Source organism: Chiloscyllium plagiosum, unplaced genomic scaffold (genome assembly GCF_037043375.1).
Source record: "Chiloscyllium plagiosum isolate Xiang-an unplaced genomic scaffold, Cpla_swu_hap1 HiC_scaffold_43, whole genome shotgun sequence".
Classification (NCBI taxonomy): Eukaryota; Metazoa; Chordata; class Chondrichthyes; order Orectolobiformes; family Hemiscylliidae; genus Chiloscyllium; species Chiloscyllium plagiosum.
The window spans coordinates 22,114,115-22,135,904 of record NW_028270181.1 but is presented as its reverse complement, the minus strand read 5'-3'; the positions used below and the strand labels follow the sequence as shown (position 1 = coordinate 22,135,904).

The window sequence follows — 21,790 nt, the reverse complement described above, 5'->3', positions numbered from 1 at the left end:
GTGAGGTCATTTCCTGTTGTGACATCATTTCCTATGGTGATGTCATTTCCTGTTCTTTTTCTCGGGGGTGGTAAATGGGATCCAAGTCAACGTGTTTTTGATAGTGTTCCAGTTGGAATGCCATGCTGCTAGGAATTCATGTGCGTGTCTCTGTTTGGCTTGAACTAGGATGGATGTGTTGTCCCAATCGAAGTGGTGTCCTTCTTCATTCGTATGTAAGGATACTAGTGAGAGTAGGTCATGTCATTCCGTGGCTAGTTGATGTTCATGTATCCTGGTGGCTAGTTTTCTGCCTGTTTGTCCATGGTAGTTTTTGTTACAATTCTTGCAAGGTATTTTGTAAATTACATGAGCTTTGCTTGTTGTCTGTATATGGTTTTCCAAGTTCATTAGTTGCTGTTTTAGTGTGTTGGTGGGTTTGTGGGCTACCATGATGTCAAGGGGTTTGACTAGTCTAGCAGTTATTTCTGAGATGTCTTTGATGTCGGGAGAATGGCTAGGGTTTCTGGACATGTTTTGTCTGCTTGTTTGGGTTTGTTGCTGAGAAATCAGCGGACTGCGTTCATTGGGAACCCATTCTTTTTGAATACACTGTACAGTTGATTTTCCTCTATGCTGCCTATAGAAAACTCTACATCCTCTGCCTATAGAAAACTCCCAACAAGGTGACCTCTCCTTTCCTGTTTATAACCTCAGCGCATACTACTTCTGTAAACGAGTCCTCAAATGTCCTTTCTGCCACCGTAATTACTGTCCTTGCCTAACAATGCCACACTCCCACCTTCTTTAACTATTTTCTCTGTTCTTACTGAAACATCTAAATCTTAGAACCTGCAACAACTATTTCTGTCCCTGCTCTACCCATGTCTCTGAAATGGCCACAACATCGAAATCCCAAGTACCAACCCATGCTGCAAGTTCACCCACCTTATTCTGGGTACTACTGGCATTGATGTAGACACACTTCAAAACAACTTCTTGCTTGCTGGTGCCCTCTTGCAATATTGAAACCTTATTTCTGATCTCATACCTCTCAAGCTCCTGTATACTGGAACCACAGTTTAGGTTCCCACCTGATAAGCTTCTGATAACCTTCCTCACTGTCCACGATACTGTCTATTTTAGTGTCATCTGCAAACTTACTAATCATGCCTTTTACATTCTCACCAAATCATTGATATAGATAACAAACAGCAATGGGCCCAGCACCGACCCCTGAGGCACTCCACTAGTCACAGGCCTCCCGTCCAACTAGCATCCTTCCACTATTAACCTCTACTTACTATCATCAACCATGTGCCCAGCTCCCCCTGGATTCCATGTGATCTAACCTTCCAGAGCAGCCTACCATATAGAAATCCATATAGACTACATCTACTGCCCTGCCCTTATCAACCTTACTGGTCAATTAATCAAAGAACTCTAACAAATTTGTGAGGCACAATTTCCCATTCACAAAGCCATGTTGCCTACTCCTAACCATACCCTGTCTTTCCAAATGCATGTATATCCTATCTCTCAGAATCTTCTCAAGTAACTTACTTACCACAAATGTTAAACTTACTGATTGGTAGTTCTCAGTCATTTCTTTGCAGACCTTCTTGAATAATGGCACAACAATCGCTACCCTCCAGTCTTCTGAAGATCTGAAACAAAAACAAGAATTGCCAGAGAAACTCAGCAGGTCTGTCCATGCCTGTGGAGAGAGAAACAGAGTTAATATTTCAAGTCCAGTGACCCTTCTTCTGAACTCCAGTTCTGAAGAAGGGTCAATGAACCTAAAATATTAACTCTGTTTTCTCTCCACAGATGCTGTCAGACCTGCTGAGTCTCCCCAGCAATTTCTGTTTTTATTTCAGTGTCAGATTTTGCTTTATAGCCCTCCCATGAATTAGGAGGTTCTGTTATGGTAAATGCACTATATAAATTCAGGCTGTTGTTTTTGATGGTTGGACCTCCACTGAGATTATTACATCAATTCACTGATTAGGTCCCACATGTCTCACATTAACTGTTCATCATTTCTCAGCACAATGACAGAATCTCATTCACATTTCCAAAGTCCACAGTTCTTCGTCTTCTTACAATGACAGAATTGTCTATTGATTTCCATTCTACCCATCTGTTAATGCAGGGCTATAATTTAAACATCCTTCCTTCAAACTGTTGCTGAGCAACAGGCTGATGGGTCCACAGGACCTCTAGGATCATGTGTCCTGATATTTGCCCCTTGTACAGTTACAAATGTACGTGAGTCATAAAGTACAGGAGTACAAGAGTGGGGAGGGCCATGTTGCGGCTGCACAGGACATTGGTTCAGCCATTTTTGGAATACTGTGTTTAATTCTGGTCTTCCTGCTGCAGGAAAGATGTTGTGAAACTTCAAAGGATTCAGAAAAGATTTACAAGGATGTTGCCAGGGTTGAGCTATAGGGAGAGGCTGAATAGGCTGGGGCTGTTTTCCCTGGAGCGTCGGAGGCTGAGGACTGACCTTAGAGAGGTTTAGATTAGATTCTCTACAGTGTGGAAACAGGCCCTTCGGCCCAACAAGTCCACACCGCCCCTCCAAAGAGAAACCCACCCAAACCCATTCCCCTACCCTATATTTACTGCTGACTAACACACCCAACACTGTGGGCAATTTAGCATGGCCAATTCACCTGACCTGCACATCTTTGGATTGTGGGAGGAAACCGGAGCACCTGGAGGAAACCCACGCAGACACAGGGAGAATATGCAAACTCCACACAGACAAGCGGGAATTGAACCCAGGACCTTGGTGTTGTGAGGCAGCAGTGCTAACCACTGAGCCACTGTGCCGCCCTAACTGAGCCACTGTGCCGCCCTAAGATCATGAGGGGCATGGATAGGATAAATAAAGAAGGTCTTTTCCCCAGGATAGGGGAGTCCAAAACTAGAAGGCATAGGTTTAAGGTGGGACGGGAAAGATCTAAAAAGGAATGAGGGGGCAACCTTTTCACACAGAGGGTGGTACGTGTATGGAATGAGCTGCCAGAGGAAGTGGTGGAGGCTGGTACAACATTTAAAACTGAAAATGTGTTGCTGGAAAAGCGCAGCAGGTCAGGCAGCATCCAGGGAACAGGAGAATCGACGTTTCGGGCATAAGCCCTTCTTCAGGAATGAGGAAAGTTTGTCCAGCAGGCTAAGATAAAAGGTAGGGAGGAGGGACTTGGGGGAGGGGCGTCGGAAATGTGATAGGTGGAAAGAGGTCAAGGTGAGGGTGATAGGTCAGACTGGGGTGGGGGCGGAGAGGTCAGGAAGAAGATTGCAGGTTAGGAAGGCGGTGCTGAATTCGATGGATTTGACTGAGACAAGGTGGGGGGAGGGGAAATGAGGAAACTGGTGAAATCTGAGTTCATCCCTTGTGGTTGGAGGGTTCCTAGGCGGAAGATGAGGTGCTCTTCCTCCAACCGTCGATTTGTTGTGGTCTGGCGATGGAGGAGTCCAAAGACCTGCATATCCTTGGTGGAGTGGGAGGGGGAGTTGAAGTGTTGAGCCACAGGATGGTTGGGTTGGTTGGTCCGGGTGTCCCAGAGGTGTTCTCTGAAACGCTCCGCAAGTGGCCGGCCTGTATCCCCAATATAGAGGAGGCCACATCGGGTGCAGAGGATGCAATAGATGATGTGTGTGGAGGTGCAGGTGAATCTGTGGTGGATATGGAAGTTTCCTTTGGGGCCTTGGAGGGAGGTGAGGGGGGAGGTGTGGGCGCATGTCTTGCACCTCCTGCGGTTGCAGGGGAAGGTGCCAGGAGTGGAGGTTGGGTTGGTAGGGGGTGTGGATCTGACGAGGGAGTCACGGAGAGAGTGGTGTTTACGGAATGCTGATAAGGGAGGGGAGGGAAATATATCCTTGGTGGTGGGGTCCGTTTGGAGGTGGCGGAAATGACGGCGGATGATACGCTGTACATGGAGATTGGTGGGGTGGTAGGTGAAGACCAGTGGGGTTCTGTCCTGGTGGCGGTTGGAGGGGCGGGGCTCAAGGGCGGAGGAGCGGGAAGTGGAAGAGATGCGGTGGAGGGCATCGTCGACCACGTCGGGGGGGAAATTGCGGTCCTTAAAGAAGGAGTCCATCTGGGTTGTACGTTTTTGGAACTGGTCCTCCTGGGAGCAGATGCAGCGGAGTCGAAGGAATTGGGAGAATGGGGTGGCGTTTTTACCGGGGGCAGGGTGGGAGGAGGTGTAGTCCAGGTAGCTGTGGGAGTCGGTCGGTTTGTAGTAGATGTCCGTGTTGATTCGGTCGTCTGAGATAGAAATAGAAAGGTCGAGGAAGGGGAGGGAGGAATCTGAGACTGTCCAGGTGAATTTGAGGTCGGGGTGGAAGGTGTTGGTAAAGTGGATGAACTGTTCAACCTCCTCGTGGGAGCACGAGGCGGCGCCGATACAGTCATCGATGTTGCGGAGGAAAAGGTGGGGGGTGGGGCCAGTGTAGTTGCGGAAGATGGACTGTTCCACATATCCTACGAAGAGGCAGGCATAGTGGGTCTTTGGACTCCTCCATCGCCAGACCATAACAACACGATGGTTGGAGGAAGAGCGCCTCATCTTCCGCCTAGGAACCCTCCAACCACAAGGGATGAACTCGGAGTCCACCAGTTTCCTCATTTCCCCTCCCCCCACCTTGTCTCAGTCAAATCCATCGAATTCAGCACCGCCTTCCTAACCTGCAATCTTCTTCCTGACCTCTCCGCCCCACCCCAGTCTGACCTATCACCCTCACCTTGACCTCTTTCCACCTATCACATTTCCGACGCCCCTCCCCCAAGTCCCTCCTCCCTACCTTTTATCTTAGCCTGCTGGACAAACTTTCCTCATTCCTGAAGAAGGGCTTATGCCCGAAACGTCGATTCTCCTGTTCCCTGGATGCTGCCTGACCTGCTGCGCTTTTCCAGCAACACATTTTCAGCTCTGATCTCCAGCATCTGCAGTCCTCACTTTCTCCTACAACATTTAAAAGGCAAGTGGATAGTTATATGAATAGGAAGGGTTTAGAGGGATATGGACCAAGTACTGACAAGTGGGGCTGGATTAATTTAGGATATCTAGTCGGCATGGACTGAAGCGTCTGTTTCTGTGCTGTACATCTCGGTGACTCTATGACTGTACTGACATCAAGTATGAAATCAGTACTTTTCAATTTAACCAAACTAAAGTTTCTCTCAAACAATCTCTCACAGCTGATCTACATTCCAAATATTTATAGGTTCATTAATCTTTTCTTGAAACATAATCTGCTCTACATTCATTTTAAAGTATCCACGACACATTTATCCCTATAAAAGTCACTGCCTTGGAATAGAATACAAACATTGAGCATTTGATGGTTCATGCACTAAATGCAGATTGAAAAACAGGATCTGTGATTGCTCCCAGAACCAGTATCAAACAATGCAATCGAAAACAAGATTCCACACTTCATTTTCGGCATGGCAAGGTAATGGAACTGAGCTCATCCGGCTTCCTCCAGCCCCACAGATGACAAAACTCACATCAGAAAATAATAAATTGGCTAACAGTGTCCAGATAAATGAGCTCGTGATAACTGCATGTTATCTACAATATCCTGCTCTTTGTTCAAATTGGTTTGCTTTTACTGCATATTATAGCAAATAGGAATTCTACTACAGGCATTATTTAGAAGCAGTCGCTATTCACCAGCGCAATGATTTTTACCTCTCAGAGTGACATTAGCATCTTATATTTTATACCAGACCATTACTCGATGTTCCACTTTTGTTGTCTCACTTATGCAACTGATTCATAATCTCACACTGAGAATTCCTACAGTGCAGAAAGAGACCATTCAGCCTATCGAGTCTGCACCGACCCTCCGAAGAACATAGAAAAGTACAGCACAGAACAGGCCCTTTGGCCTGCAATGTTGTGCCAAGGATTAAATAACCTAACCTACGCAACCCTCAACTCACTGCTATCCATGTCCAGCAGTCGCTTAAATGTCCCTAATGACTCTGCTTCCACCACCACACTGGTAACACATTCCATGCATTCACAATTCTCTGCATAAAGAACCTTCCTCTGACGTCCCCTCTATACCTTTCTCCTAATATCTTAAAACTGTGACCCCTCGTGCTAGTCAATCCTACCCTGGGGAAAAATCTCTGGTTATTGACCCTGTCCATGCCTCTCACTATCTTGTATACCTCGATCAGATCACCTCTCTTCCTCCTTCTCTCCAGAGAGAAAAGTCCAAGCTTAGTCAACCTCTCTACAAAAGGCAAGCTCTCCAGTCCAGGCAGCATCCTGGTAAACCTACTTTGCACCCTCTCCAAAGCCTCCATATCTTTCCTATAGTAGGGCAACCAGAACTGGACACAATATTCCAAGTGTGGTCTCACCAGGGACTTGTAGAGCTGCAGCAAAACCTCACGGCTCTTAAACTCAATCCCCCTGTTAATGAAAGCCAAAACACCATGTACTTTCTTAACAACCCTATCCACTTGGGTGGCAACTTTGAGGGATCTATGTACTTGAACACCAAGTTCCCTCTGTTCCTCCACACTGCCAAGAATCCTGTCTTTAATCTTATATTCAGCATTCGAGTTTGACCTTCCAAAATGCAACACTTCGCATTTATCCAGGTTGAACTCCATCTGCCATTTCTCAGCCCAGCTCTGCAACCTGTCTATGTCACGTTGCAGCCTGCAGTAGCCCTCGATACTATCAACGGCACCTCCAACCTTTGTGTCATCTGCAAATTTACTAACCCACCCCTGAACCTCCTCATCCAAGACCCCACTCAACACTGACCTCCAGGCAGAATACTTTCCATCTACAACACTCTCTGCCTTCTGTCAGCCAACCAATTCTGAATCCAGATAGCCAAATCTCTCTGTATCCCATACTTCCTGACTTTATAAATGAGCCTACCATGGGGATCCTTATCAAACACCTTGCTGACGTCCACATTCCCCACATCTACTGCTCGACCTTCGTCGACCTGTCTTGTCACCTCCTCAAAGAACTCAATAAGATTTGTGAGGCATGACCTGCCCCTCAAAAAGCCATGCTGACTGCCTTTAATCATAATATGCTTTTCCAAATAGTCATAAATCCTATTCCTTAGAATTGTTTCCAAAACTTTGCTGACCACAAACGTAAGACTGACTGGTCTGTAATTGCCAGGGATTTCCCTATTACCCTTCTTGAAAAGAGGAATAACATTCGCCTCCTACCAATCCTCCGGTATGACTCCCGTGGGGAGCGAGGAGGCAAAGATCTTCGCCAGCGGCTTAGCAACCTCCTTTCTCGTTTCCCGGAGTGGCCTAGGATAACTCTGGTCTGGCCCTGGGGACTTATCAATCTTAATGTTTGCCAGCACATCAACTTCATCAATCTTGATCTGTTCAAGCCTGTATCCCGGCTCCTCAAAATTCCTATTCACAACAAGAACCCTGATCAGTCCTACCTTCTCCCTGATCATTTTCTTATCCCTCACGTATGAGAAAAATGCCTTTGGGTTCTCCCTAATCCTTCTTGCCAAGCCTTTCTCGTGCTCCCTCCTGGCTCTCCTCAGTCCATTTCTGAGCTCCTTTCTAGCAAGTCCGTAATCCTCTAAAGCTGTGCTAGATCCTTGCTTCCTCCACCTTAAGTACGCTGCCTTCTTCCTTTTGACAAGAAGTTCCTCTGTTCTCATCATCCAAGGTTCCTTGATCTTACCCCTTCTTAGAGGAACAAATTTGTGCACTAATTGCAACAAACTGCTCCTTAAACAGTCTCCACGTGTCTGCTGTGCCCTTTCTGTGGAACAATTGCTCCCAGTCTGTACTTCCAACTCCTGTCTGATAGCATCATAATTTCCTTTTCCCCAGTTAAATAGCTTCCCTCAGTAACTGCTCCTTTCCCTCTCCAAGGCTATGGCAAATGTGAGGCAGTTGAGATCACTGTCACCAAAGTGTTCTCCCACCGCAAGATCTGACACCTGTCCTGGCTCATTGCCAAGCACCAAATCCAAAATGGCCTCTCCCCTCATTGGTCTGTCTACATACTGAGTAAGGAAACCCTCATGAACAACCTGACAAAAACGGCTCCATCCAAACCATCTGCACTAAGGTGGTTCCAGTCGATATTGGAAAAGTTGAAATCACCAATAACAACAACCCTGCTACATCTGTATTTTTTCAAAATCTGCTGGCCTATGAGTTCTTCAATCTCTCTGCTGCTGTTAAGGAGTCCATAAAACCCCCAATGAGGTGGCTGTTCCGTTGCTGTTCCTAACTTCCACCCATGGGAGAAAGTGAGGTCTGCAGATGCTGGAGATCAAAGTTGAAACTTTATTGCTGGAACAGCACAGCAGGTCAGGCAGCATCCAGGGAACAGAAGATTCGACGTTTCGGGCACAGGCCTGAAGAAGGGCCTGTGCCCGAAACGTCGAATCTTCTGTTCCCTGGATGCTGCCTGACCTGCTGTGCTGTTCCAGCAATAAAGTTTCAACTAACTTCCACCCATACTGACTCAGTAGACAAACCTTCCTCAACAACCTTTGTTTCTGTAGCTGTTATACACTCTCTGATTAGCAATGCTACCCCCCCCCCCCCCCCTCTCTTTTTCTATCCTCCCTGTTCTTTTTAAATGTTCTAAACCCTGGAACATCTAGCATCCATTTCTGTTCCAGTGAAACCCACGTCTCCATTATGGCCACAACATCATAGTCCCAAGTACTGATCCATGCTCTAAGTTCGTCACTCTTATTTCTGACATTCCTTGCATTAAAGCAGACACACTTTAACCAATACCTTTGTTTCTTTGCGTGAAAAACCTTCCCGATAGATTCACTATATTCTGTCACTGCCCGAACTGCAACTGCCCCCCTCTCAGATATATAGCTCTGATTCCCATACCCTTGCCAAACTAGTTTCAACCCTCCCGAACCACATGAGCAAATCTCCCACCCAGGACATTTGTGCCCCCCTCTTCATGTACAGGCCCCACCTTCCCCAGAAGGTATCACAATGGTCTATGTATCTGAAGCCCTCCCTCCTGCACTAGCCTCGCAGCCACGTGTTAAACTGCACTCGCTGACTATTCCTCACCTCACTATCTTGTGGCACCGGTAGCAAACCCGAGACCACTACTCTACTCGTCCTGCTCTCAGCTTCCAACCTAACTCTCTGTAGTCACTTTTCAGATCCTCAATCCCTTTCCTGGCTATATCATTGGTGCCAATATGTACCACGATTTCTGGCTGCTCACCCTCCCCCTTCAGAATCTTGTAAACCCAATCGGCGACATCCCGGACCCTGGCACCGGGGAGGCAACATACCTTCCAAAAATCCCGTTCCTGACCACAAAATCTCCTGTCAATCCATCTAACATCCCACACAGACCTACACACCACCCTCACAACCCCACATGGGATTTATACCATGGCTAACCCACCTAACCTGCACTTCCCTAGACACTACAGGGCAATTCACTTAACCTGCACATCTTTGGACTGTGGGAGGAGGATCTGCAGGTACAGGGAAGATGCACAAACTCCACCCCAAGGCTAGAATCAAACCTAGGTCGCTGGTGCTGTGAGGTAACAGGGCTAACCACTGTGCTCTCCTCACTTCTGTATGGTTGCTGAGCAGGCTAAGCATGTTTGACTGAAAAGGAATCCCTGGTGTGGCTGCACAAAGATAAACCAACCTCCACAAAGATAATCCTACCTCCACAAGGATAATCCTACCTCCACAAGGATAATCCTACCTCCACAAAGATAAACCTACCTCCACAAGAATAAACCAACCTCCACAAGGATAAACCTACCTCTACAAGGATAAACCTACCTCCACATGTAATTGGTGCCTCCTGGGGTAGCCATGGTTGCCATGAGGTTGTCACAGGACTTGCTCAGTGCTCCAATCGAGGCGGTGTCCACATTAGGGTGACTCAACACGGTCTCTGAACGGGAAATATTGCGCATCTCCTCGAAACGCCTGCGCCGTGCGTATCGTGTCTCATTCGAAGCTACAGAGGTAAAAACGTGTTCTTCTGTGTGGAAACAAAAAGGTATTTAATCTGACATTAACATCAAATGCTGACTGGGCTGCAGAATACGAACACAGAAGCTGCTCCTCAGTGCAGAGCTGGGCAGCACCAACCCATGATAAGCTAATCTTGAAGACTTGATCTTATTCTTTTTGGAACGTGGACATTATGTTGAATGGTTTGTTCGACCCTTTCAGACAGAGTCAACCAAACTACTGTGGGTCTGGAGTCACATGGAGACCAGGCTAAGTGTGGATGGTAGGTTCCCTTCCCTAAAGGACACTGATGGGTTTTAACAGCAACTGATGATCGTCATCATGGTCACTATTATTGAGACATACTTCGTATTCTAGTTAAATGTAAACTGAATTTAAATCCCACCAGCTGCCATGGTGAGGTTTGAACCCACATCCCCTATGCATTAACCTGGACCTTTGAATGACCAATCCCATAGCTTTACCAATGCTCCACTGTCAAACCCCTAGAGAACCAACAACAAGCAAATATCAGTGAAAGCAGAAATAGGGAAAAGGGTGTGGAATGGGACTCAGTAAATTCCTTATGCAAAAAAACCCAGTACCATTTTGATAGGCTGAATGGCCTCCTTCAGTGCTGTAACCATCCTGTGATGAGTTTGCAACACTGCTTTGAAACTAAAATTCCAGGCAGAGAGTTCTTTGCAGCTTCTAAAACAAGGCTGCAAACCAGGACATGAGCAGAAGTGGTGAGAATTCACATGGGTATAAGTTGGCTAAAGGAGCAAAAGGTAGGCATTTCAGGTTGGCAACATGTAACGAGAGATGTGCCACAGGGACTGGTGCTGGGACCTTGACTGTTTACAATTTATATAAATGATTTAGATGAAGGGACGGAGGTATGGTGGCAAAAAAAATTCTGGTGACACAGAAGTAGATAGGACAGTGAGGTGTGTAGAGGACATAAGGAGGCTACAAATCAAGTGAGTGGGAAAAGATCTGGCAAACGGAACTTCACATATCAAAATGTGAAACTGTCCATTTGCCAGGAAGAATAAAAATGAAGCATCTTATCAAACAGTGAGAGATTGAAGATCTCTGAGATTTGAGTGTCCTCATGCATGAATTGCAAAATAAACATTAACGTGCTGGTGCAGTAAGTAATGAGGAAAACGAATGGAATGTTATCATTTTATCACAAAGAGAACTGAACACAAAAATAGGGAGATTATGCTTCAATTGTACAAGGCACCAGTGAAACACAATCTGGAGTAGTGTGCAGGGTTGGCCATATATCTAAGGAAAGGTGTTTATGTTTTGGAAACAGTCAGAGCGGGTTTACTAGATTAATATCCGGAATGGGCGGGTTGTCTTGAGGAAAGGTTGAACTGGAAGGGCTTGTACCCGCTGGAGATTAGAAAGGCAAGAGGCAAGTTGAATTGAAATGTTTAGAATGCTCAGGGGACTTTCCAGGCCTTATATGGAGCATACATTTCCTTTGTAGGAGAATTAAGAAGTGGGGACCATGACTTAAAAACAAGAGATCACCCATTTTAACACAGAATAGACAAACTTATTTTCTCTCAGAGGACCATGTGTCCCATGCATGGACTGCAGCTACACTTCTCATTGCCACAGAAAGGCAGCCAACATCATCAAAGGCCCCTCACACCCCAGTTATACTCTCTTTCAACTTCTTCCATCAAGCAGAAAAACTTAAATACACATATCAACAGGTTGAAGAACAGCTTCTTCCCCACTGTTATTAGATTTCTGAACGAACCTCTCTAATTTCAAATCTAATGTCGATCTTGCTTTTGAGCACCTCCTGTGCAGCCATTAACCTGGAAAGGCTCATTCTGTCTAAACATCCAATGATCTGTATGTCCTTATTTGCTATGTACTGCACGCAAAACAATACCTTTCACTGTATGTAGTTACACGTGACAACAATAAATCAAATGAAATCTTTGGAACTCTATTTCTGAAGCAGTCTTGTAAGGCTCAAGCAGAGAGAAACCTGGTAAACAAGAGGTGAAAGGGTAAGCAGGCATGTGGATTCCAGGTTACAATCAGATCAGCTGTATTGAGGGGCTGAATGGCCTATATTCTGCTTCTTTATAAACTCAACAAGGTATGATTATCAAGTTGGCCTGGAGTTTGGATGTGGTTGCCTGAAAGTGATGGTGCTGGGGCTTATCTACTCAATTTCCAGCATACAGCATCAAGCTGATTCAGTCACAAGGTAAGTTTGATATATGTATTGGGGTCTGACACTCTCCCTAGGATCGAATGATCATTTTAGTGTGGAAGGGTGTGTGCGGGGCTTGTGGATGGGACAGTTAGCTGCTTTCTTTCCCTGCTAGTCCAGGGTGAAAGTCACAGAGCAACAATGGTAATCTATCGCAGTATCAATCAGTGATCAGATACTCCAAATAGAAGCAGTGGGGAAATCAATAAAAAAGCACAGAAACGCTGAGTTACAAATTGCTCCTAAGGTTCGACTTTTCTCCTCATCTAAAGCAATGGATCAATGCTGAGTTGGGTTTATGGGGTTTTCAGAGTAAAGAGAACCTGCTATTATATGACAATACCACCTCCATTTTAGTCGACACAGATTGTGGTCCTGTACTTACCATTTTGAAAGGTGGTTTGATAAAGCTGCCTCGAATTCATCTGCATCTGGAACTTGTGCTGAGCAGAGCATAGTTCGATCAGGTATTTGCAGGTTTTGCTGTTTTCGGTCACAAAGGTGTGCTTCTTACCATCTGAATTGCTTTGCACAGTAAACTTCTTTCTCTAAAGAGAAATACTGATCAGATCGCATTATTCCTTTTCATACCAAGTCACTTAGTAGGAGGCAATAATTTCAATGTAAGTGTTGAATTGGAGCAAATATGTGCCATAAGTAAAGTGGTGTTACCTTTGGCCCATTGTGCGTTGGCATATTTTGGATCATACGGATGCTTGGAGGTAAGAGGATAAGAACCAGGATCAATGCCAAAGCCACCTAGTGTAGCTGCCTTGCTACATCAGATGAGCGCATTGAAAATTCCCCATTCACCCACCCTATATATACACCCTCAGCTTGGCAGATTACCACACCAGACACTTTTGTGATTTCAAGCAGTCTTTCATTGTTTTCTTTATCTCAATACCCAAAAAGTAATGGATAAAGAATTATTTGTGGAGAATTTGCTTCTTTAATTTTTAGTGAATACCACTGCATTACAAATTAACATGATGTGTTTAGGACACACGTTATAGACTCACACCAAGAAAGAATGACACAACGAAGAGAAATGTGGAATGGTGCATATAGAACAAGCTCACATCCATACCTGAGAAGGGGATTAGTGAGCTTTGGAAAATATATACTGAAATAAACCTTCAGTAGATAGAATACAGTCAACTCATTTCAGCTGATATGATCATTGAAATATTATGCATCCCTGAATAACAGAGTGTAGAGATAGGGTGAAATTCTTCTGAAAATGCAGAGACCCTCTAAAAGTATGGTGTAACAAGACATTTGGATAAGTACATGAATAGGGAGGTTCTGGAGGGATACAGACCAGGAGCAGGCAGGTCAGACTACTTTAGTTTGGGATTATGTCTGGCATGGATTGGTTGGAACAAAGGGTCTGTTCTCATGAGGTATGATGATGGCTATGTTCTAGAGAGTTTAATCTGCCTCAGGTGAGGTTGAGAAGGAAGGACCTTCATGGTGACCTCAGCTATATGTGGGAATTGAATCTGTACTGCTTGTGGCATGCTGCATTGCAAAGCAGCTGTCCATCCAACTGAGCTAACTGATCCCCAACCTTGCTGTCTCACAAGAGGGAGACTCTGCTGGAGTGTGAGCAGTTCAGGAGACAGATGCCATTGCTAAAGCATCATGTGTACATTTCCAATAAATACAGTTTGACGAGAAACCTTGCGATCAGAGGAACAGATTAACTCATACGGAAACGCAGAGGATTAATAAAGTTCAGCTAGAGTTCCTGTTTGTAATCAGTATCGGGGATCCACATTGGAAAATACTGCCAGCCTGGCATGGGTTGAGGTGCCTACAAGCTTAGCATTTGGCAGGCAAATGAGGTGCCAGTCAAACCCCGTGTCTATGCACCACACATGAGGCTGACCACTTGGGCACAGTGCTGATGCCATCTGGAGAATGAAAACCCCACATGAACCAACAGCAACGAGAGAAGGAATGGGGACAAGCTGTGAAAAAGATCTTGTTTCACCGCTTGTAGGACGTGATGGGCATGTGGTGCTACTTACATTAAATGTGATTCTTTCGGTTTCACGCCACTGGAAGCGTAGACTGGCGATCCTGCTGTTGTTCTTCACCTCATAAACAATGATCCCTTTGGCACAGATTCCGAGCACAACTTCCCCACCTGTGGCTTTTTTATCCCGTGCCACCCGATGGAACAGGACCCCGTACTCTGGAAGCTGCTGTGTTACCTGCAATATGTTGTCAAAGCCCAATAAACATCATTTCCCACAGGAGAAAGGACTTACATTGATAAGTCCTAACCTTTCCTAACCTTCTTTACAACCGGCAAAGTTGTTTGGAAGTGTCGGCCCTGTTGTAAGGTAGGAAAGACAGAAAACAATTTGTACACAGCAAGTTCCCACAAACAGAAATGACAATGATCAGATAATCTATTTTTGGAGTTTTGACTCAGGAATAAGCGCTGACCGGGTCAGTGGGGATAACCGAGAGGTATTATCACTTAAACATTAAACCAGATTAGACTCAGGTAACATTCTGGGGTTTGAATTTCAGCATGAATTTGAATTCAATAAATATTTGGGATTAATTTTCTTTAACATCAACTTCCCTATAGGTAAGGATTCCTGGCATCCTACCTGTGACTCCAAATGGCTCTTAACTGCCGTCTGAGTGATTAGGGATGGGCAATAAATGCTGGCCTAGCCAGCAACACCCACATCTCATGAATGAACAAAAAAAATTCGCTGTTCTTCTTCAAAGTAATTCTAAGACCAGAAGATAGAGGAGCAGAATTAGGCCATTCAGCCCATTAAGTCTGCTCCACCATTTGATTATGGCTGGTATGTTTCTGAACCCCATTGTCTTGCTTTCTCCCCGTAACCCTTGATCCCTTTATTAATCAAGAACCTATCTATCTCTGTCTTAAATACGCTCAATAACCAGCCCACTGTAGTAATATGTTCAAACACACACTGGTTGAAGAAATTCCCCTTCATCTCAGTTCTGAAGGGTCTTCCCTTCGCTCTATGGCTGTGACCTTGGGTCCTAGATTCTCCTAATGGTGGAAACATCTACTCCACATTCACTCTGTTCAGGCATCTCAGTATTCTGTAAGTTCCAACCCATTCTTGTAAACTCCATTGAGTACAGGCCCAAAGTTATCAACTGCTCCTCATATGACAAGACCTTCTTATCTGGGATCATTCTTGTAAAGCCTCCTCTAGACTTCCTTTAACACTAGCACATTCTTCCTAAGAAACGGAGTCCAGTATTCTAAATGTGGTCTTACCAGAGCCTTATATATTCTCAGCCGTACATCTCTGATTTTGTTTTCTAGTCCTCTTGAAATGAATGCTAACATTGCATTTGCCTTCCTGATGGCCAACTGAACCTGCATGTTAAATCTTAAGAGAAAATGAACAAGGACTCCCTTCGTGCTTCAGATTTCTGAAGCCTTACCCCATGGGTTCTTTCACACCCACTTGAGAGGGAAACACAGCCTCTGTTTAATGTCTCACCTAGAGACAGAGCAGGAGTTCCACACTGGTGAATCGGCTTTGATTTTTGTTGTCACAATCCCTGGAGTGGGGCTTGAACCCACAATCTTCTGAACTAGAAGATCATATAACAAAAACGTTAACCTCAATCTTGGTGGGACGCATCAAAGAATGATGTCAACCAGACCATTGTCTGAACTGCTCTGAAGAATGAACCATTTGGGATCATGTAGCACAGTGGCTCAATGGTTAGCACTGCTGCCTCATAGTGCCAGGGACTGGGTTCGATTCTACCATTGGGCAGATGTCTGTGTGGGTTTCACACATTTTCCCTGTGTCAGCATGGGTTTCCTCTGGGTGCTCTAACTTCCTCCCCACAGTCCAAAGATGTGTAGGTCAGGTGGATTGGCCATGGTAAATTGCCCCATAGTGTCCAGAGGTATATAAGAGATGTGCGTGAGCCATGGCAAATGGTGGGTTACAGGGATGGGTTGGGTTTGGGTGGAATACCCTTCAGACGGTTGGTGTGGTCTTCTTGGGCCAAATGGCCTGCCCTATACTCCTGATTTTGTGTTGATTCTTCTATGTGTTGGAAATCCAAAAACTAGGCTCAATTGACTGAAGTTGATAATAGGGGACACATTGCAGAATCTACTAGTTAAATCCACTTTTTTTAGTTGGGTTAATGCTTTGTTTAAATAAGCACAAACAGGAATGAACATGAAGAATTCAACCATTATTGTTGCTACAAAAAAATACAATTCCTAATCAAAAAGGCTCCACGTACCTTCAGAAATTCCAACTCAGCCTCCTCTTCAGACAAGTTAAAGTACGTTGAGTGCAGTCGAGGTAATTCTTCCTTTATACAAGTCAAAGCCATTTTCTCCATCACACTGGGAGGAATGTAATGTTCAACACGATAGTAGTTCTTGCCATGCACCTTTATAAACATAACATACTTTCTGTTACCAGCCAATGTTACCATAACATACTTTCTGTTACCAGCACATTCAACCAAGAGGACGCCCTGAATCACTCCACAGCCATCATTCCTGCCAAGTGCCTTGTTTATTTGTCTGTGCATGATGGGAGAGGAAGGCAACTCCTCTGAATATTATAGCCCAATATCTTTCACATCTTTGACTCATGGATTCATTCGAAGAGTCGGAATGTTGACCCTAGCTTGTGATCAAACTAGTCCTTTGTCCACCTTACGTTATTCCTTGACAATCTCACAGTGAAGTTCTGGTTTTAGCAGGGTGTTGGGGGTGGGTTTGGGGTGATCTGGTGTCCCTCCTTTGATTATCCCACAGCCTCTCATTAGCTAGATATCAGCTGCTATGGCGAATAGACTAAAACCAGGCTTAGATACACTGCATGGCCAAGCAAGCAGCTGACACTTAGGCCTTGACTTTAACTCAGCAAGCGGATGGACATTTTTAAGTGTGGAAATCGGGCTGTAATGATGGTCCAGACTCATGCTCCTAAAATGGAGTCTCTAATGGACTTTTGGGGAGGTGTCATTTTTGGATTACCGTAAATTATAATCTGAGTCAATAAGGAATTTTTGCAAGTCCAATACAAGTGATATAAAATACATGGTAAAAAGTGTGGTGCTGGAAAAGCACAGCAGGTCAGGCAGCATCCGAGCAGCGGGAGAGTCGACGTTTCAGGCATAAGCCCTTCATCAGCCCTCCAGCATCTGCAGTCCTCACTTTCTCCAGATACAAAATGCAGGCAGGCAGTGCCTGGGTTGCAAACGGATTCAGTTCTTGAGCCCATTCACAGGTCCATTTGCAAGTTGCAACCCAATCCAGGATCATGTAAAGGAGCCATTCGTAAGTACAGGAAATGTCTGTGCATCAGCTCTTTAAAGTCACCCCCTTGTATTAAATTGCATTCATAAATTTGAGTATTTGTAAATCAGTTGTTCGTAAAATGGGGCCCCCTTTGTAATCATGTGGACATTTGAAAAAATACCACTGGGCAGCTTTAAGAAAATTTATGAAAGCTGAGAGCATTGATTAATCCAAATCATTCTGGGAAAAGATGGTAATATTTTGTGGTGAATACATTGGCTGTGATTCTTTAATGGTTTCTATGTGCCTCCACATATTGGTTTTGTGCTAAGCCAAGTTTAAGCAGACATTAAATAGGATAATCAGGGTTTATAAAAACTGTTTTCTTCCCACAAGCTTTTATTACTGGTATTAGGCTTAAAAATATAACAGCATTTTATTTTTAATGGCATAGGGTGGAATGGCACCACAAAGTGAAGAGTTTGCCACTGTAATTTTATACTTCAGCAGATTAATAATTATTCCGTGAGTGACGGAGGTAACACAAGAAAATAAGAGAATGTCAATTTTGAATATAAAAGAAAATAAAACCCACTCACCGGGGTGAAGTTTAATGGCATACATGAAGTCATTCAAGGGTATAACAAAAGAAAAACAGGCTGCTTGTTAATCGAGCCGAGCTACTGGCCTTGTGAATATAGGAAGAAATGAGTCACTCAGTGGAATATGGTGTTGAAAGAATGTCATAGATTTGTCTGTTTCATCATCTGTGAGTCAGGAGATGGCCATTTAGCCCCTCCATTCTGTTCTGCCATTCAATGAGATTGTAGTGAGCTATAGCCTAACTTCTTATTCAATATGTCCATGGCACAGGAGCACTAACGGTAAGGGCATCACTTGTTTCCCGGTGGAATTATTGGAACCAGGGCTAGGATCCCATTGACTATGAGGTCCTTGATTGGGGATGTTAACCTGAGTCAATCAGGGAGCCCTAGCTGACAGATATAAACAGGAGATTCAGATAGTCTCCTCACTCTAAGAGCTGGATCTAAACAGGATGGTCAGAGCCCACGCACTATGCACATGTAAATAAAAGGTGATTTGGTGACAGGATACCAGCTTCTGTGCAATTATCTCACCCATCCTGAGAAGCTGATGGTGAAATACATTCATCGATGACTGGAGTCTATGAGGTGAAGGTGCATCCACGATGCTGTTAGGAATTGAGTTCTAACTTGTATAACCACCTTTGCCTCAGCCAGCAGGAATAGCTTCTCCAAATTTAGCCTACTTGGGCTCCTTCGTATAATTGCAACTTCGATTAAATTGCACCCCAACTTTCTAAATTCAACAGAGTACAATCACAGTTTATTTAACGTTGGAGTTCTGGATTTTTTGACAAGGGCTATCAATTATTTTCCAAGTCCAGTTGGCATCAGGAAGCGGGGGAGTGGGTTTTCTTGAATTGCTGCAGACCAGTGAGGTTGGGTAGAGAACATCACGTCTCTGCTATAATGAAGGAGCGGCGATCTTCGTTGAAGTCAGGATGAGGAATCCTGGAGGTGTTCCCACGCACTTTCCTCTCCTGCCCTTCTCTGCTGTGAAGCGTCGGGCAGTAGCAGTGGCCACAGTGGAGATGGGATCGTTTAAGCTGGTGTCATCAGTGGAGCTCCTACTGAGGATCAAGAATTATGTGTGGCATAACTCCCAGTTAGATCTGCTAGTTAATGAGCCTTGGTTTAAATACAGAGGAACCTCAATTATCCGAATCTCGATTATTCGAATATTGGATTATCCGAAGAAGATTTCAAGGTCCCGCATCAAAAAGATAAGTGTTATGTATTCGACTTACCTGCACTGAAGAAGATGTGAAAACGCTGGCCAAAACAAAGAAACACAAGCAGCTCACGCATCAGCGACTGGAATTTTTTTTTTTAGGTTAAGGGTTGTTACATAGCCCTTTGCAAAAGTAAGGGTTTTACAGTATTCCTGGCACTTTACCAGGCTGTTCATGAAAAAAAAAAGGCCAAGTACATAAACGCATGCACACGGAGGGGCTTCCATCTTTCTATCACGAGACTAAGCTCCCGGAAACTGATACTGGAAATGGTCTTGCGATCGTAAAAGCTGTTTGGAACCTTGTTTAATGCTGGGATTTCATGGTAAGGGTTTAGTTCTTCTCACTTTAGCCTGTAATTTGCAGACTGCAAAGTTTAATTTAGACTCATTAAAGTTATAGATTTAAACAAATTCTCCGGTTGAGAACGGCGTTAGATCAGTATGGCTTCCCCTGTTCAAGCTAAAATCGATTATCCGAATAATCAATTATCCAAACGAAATAGTGCCCGCCCATCTCGTTCAGATAATTGAGGTTCCTCTGTAGAGAGCTTTGCCTGCTATAGGTTGTTGACATATTTGGACTGTGTCTATTCCTTTTATTAATTTGCAGCAAACACTACCTGTAGAATGTTATTTGGGGAAGAGGGGTGGGGCTAAATGTGGAGCCAAGGGTGCCTGAAATAGCACCAGACAAAATGCCAATATACTTCTGATCACTGTATTTCGTTTCTCTATTCCATGTGCTTTGTGATGATACTATGGCTTTAAAAGATTTGTTTTGCCCTGTTTTCTTTTAAAGGTTTTAACATGGAGGTACCGAGATGTCCATTGAAAACTTATTCAGCAAACAGCTTGTGAGGGCTTGGGTATTTTCTAAGGTTGAAACAATAGAAGCTGCCTGAGTGGGTGTGGTCAAATTCCCACAAAACCAGGATTTGTAATTTCTTAGTTTCTCAGTCACACAAGTTGTTGCTGGGCCGGTGGTTGCAGTACATCTCTCCCAGCTACCCTCTACCAGAGTTCTTTTGATGCTTTTCTTCCTGGGCTGCTGGAGTTGGATGCGACATAATCTGTTTTCTGAATATACCCTTTATGTGATGTTACTATATGAGGTCCTTAATTGGGGATATTAATCTAGGTCAATCAGGGAGCCCTGGCGGTTTATTAGTTAACTAATCTATTATTCTGTTAAGTTTTCCAATTGATTTACAGCTAAGCCAATTCTTTTTTTATTCTTTCTCTTGTTGCATTTTAACAAGAGTGTATAATAAAATGTGTTTAGCTTAATATTGAGTAGTCTGGTCAATTGGATTGCAACACCTTATACTTACCTTTAAGATAAGAAAACGTCAGAGTCTAGGCTACCTTCTTAATATATTTGGAGTGGGTTTAGTCTGGACAATAACAGTTTGAAGTGTTGCATTTAACACAATTTTAAAAAAACACAATGTGGTTCAATAATGGACATGTACCGACCTCAGAAATGTAATCTCCGTACTCTGCCTGGAGAGCCAGGGAGGCAAGCAGCAGAGCTGTCTCATCACTGCAGTACAATCGCTCTTCAAGGATGTCTTTCCTCAGTTGTAGATAATACTGATGTCGGGTGAGGCTGTGCCTAAAAGATGAATGGATATTAATGAGGCCTGCTATTGTCTATGCACCATGGGCAACTTTAAGCAGATAAATTTGCAGCTGGGTAATTTCTATCTTCTCATCACCTATGAAGGTTCAGCCCTGGCTGAAATGGTAGCACTCCCACCAAGTCAGAAGGTTTTGGGTTCAAATCCCCAATCCAGAGACAGGAGCATAAATACAGACTGGTGTATTAATGCAGTAGGAGAAAGTGAGGACTGCAGATGCTGGAGATCGGAGCTGAAAATGTGTTGCTGGAAAAGCGCAGCAGGTCAGGCAGCATCCAGGGAACAGGAGAATCGACGTTTCGGGCATAAGCCCTTCTTCCTGAAGAAGGGCTTATGCCCGAAACGTCGATTCTCCTGTTCCTTGGATGCTGCCTGACCTGCTGCGCTTTTCCAGCAACACATTTTCTGTTTTAATGCAGTACCGAGGGCATGCTGCACTATTGAAGCTGCAGCTTTTCAGATGGGGCACTAAATCACGGCCCAATCTGCTCTCAACTCTGGTTCTAAAAAGATCCTATGGCACCATTTCAGAGGCGAACGGGGGATATTTCCCAAATCAGATGACCAATAAATAAAATCTTGAAAAATGTCTTAAAACGCATGAAGGTGGATAATTCCCCGGCACCAGATTGGGTGTACACTAGAACTTTGTGGGAAGCTAGGGAAAGATTGCTGGACCCTTTGCTGAGATATCTGTATCATCAGTAGCCATGGATGAGGTGCCAGAACACTAGAGGTTGGCTAATGTGGTGCCACTCTTTAAGTAAGTTGGTAAGGAAAAGTCA

General features: G+C 44.4%; 1 protein-coding gene across 12 annotated transcripts in view; it reads right to left on the bottom strand.

Moving 5' to 3' along the window:
* Window positions 1–21,790, bottom strand: part of ptpn20 (protein tyrosine phosphatase non-receptor type 20) — a 440,815-nt gene that overhangs the window by 223,234 nt on the left and 195,791 nt on the right. For all 12 annotated transcript variants that reach the window (XM_087982468.1, XM_087982474.1, XM_087982476.1 and 9 more), the window contains 5 exons: window positions 20,842–20,980; window positions 16,515–16,667; window positions 14,273–14,458; window positions 12,622–12,784; window positions 9,809–10,013 (listed from right to left, as the gene is read on the bottom strand). In XM_087982468.1, coding sequence (XP_087838594.1) covers window positions 9,809–10,013; window positions 12,622–12,784; window positions 14,273–14,458; window positions 16,515–16,667; window positions 20,842–20,980 — 846 coding nt within the window. The remainder of the gene's footprint in view (window positions 1–9,808; window positions 10,014–12,621; window positions 12,785–14,272; window positions 14,459–16,514; window positions 16,668–20,841; window positions 20,981–21,790) is intronic.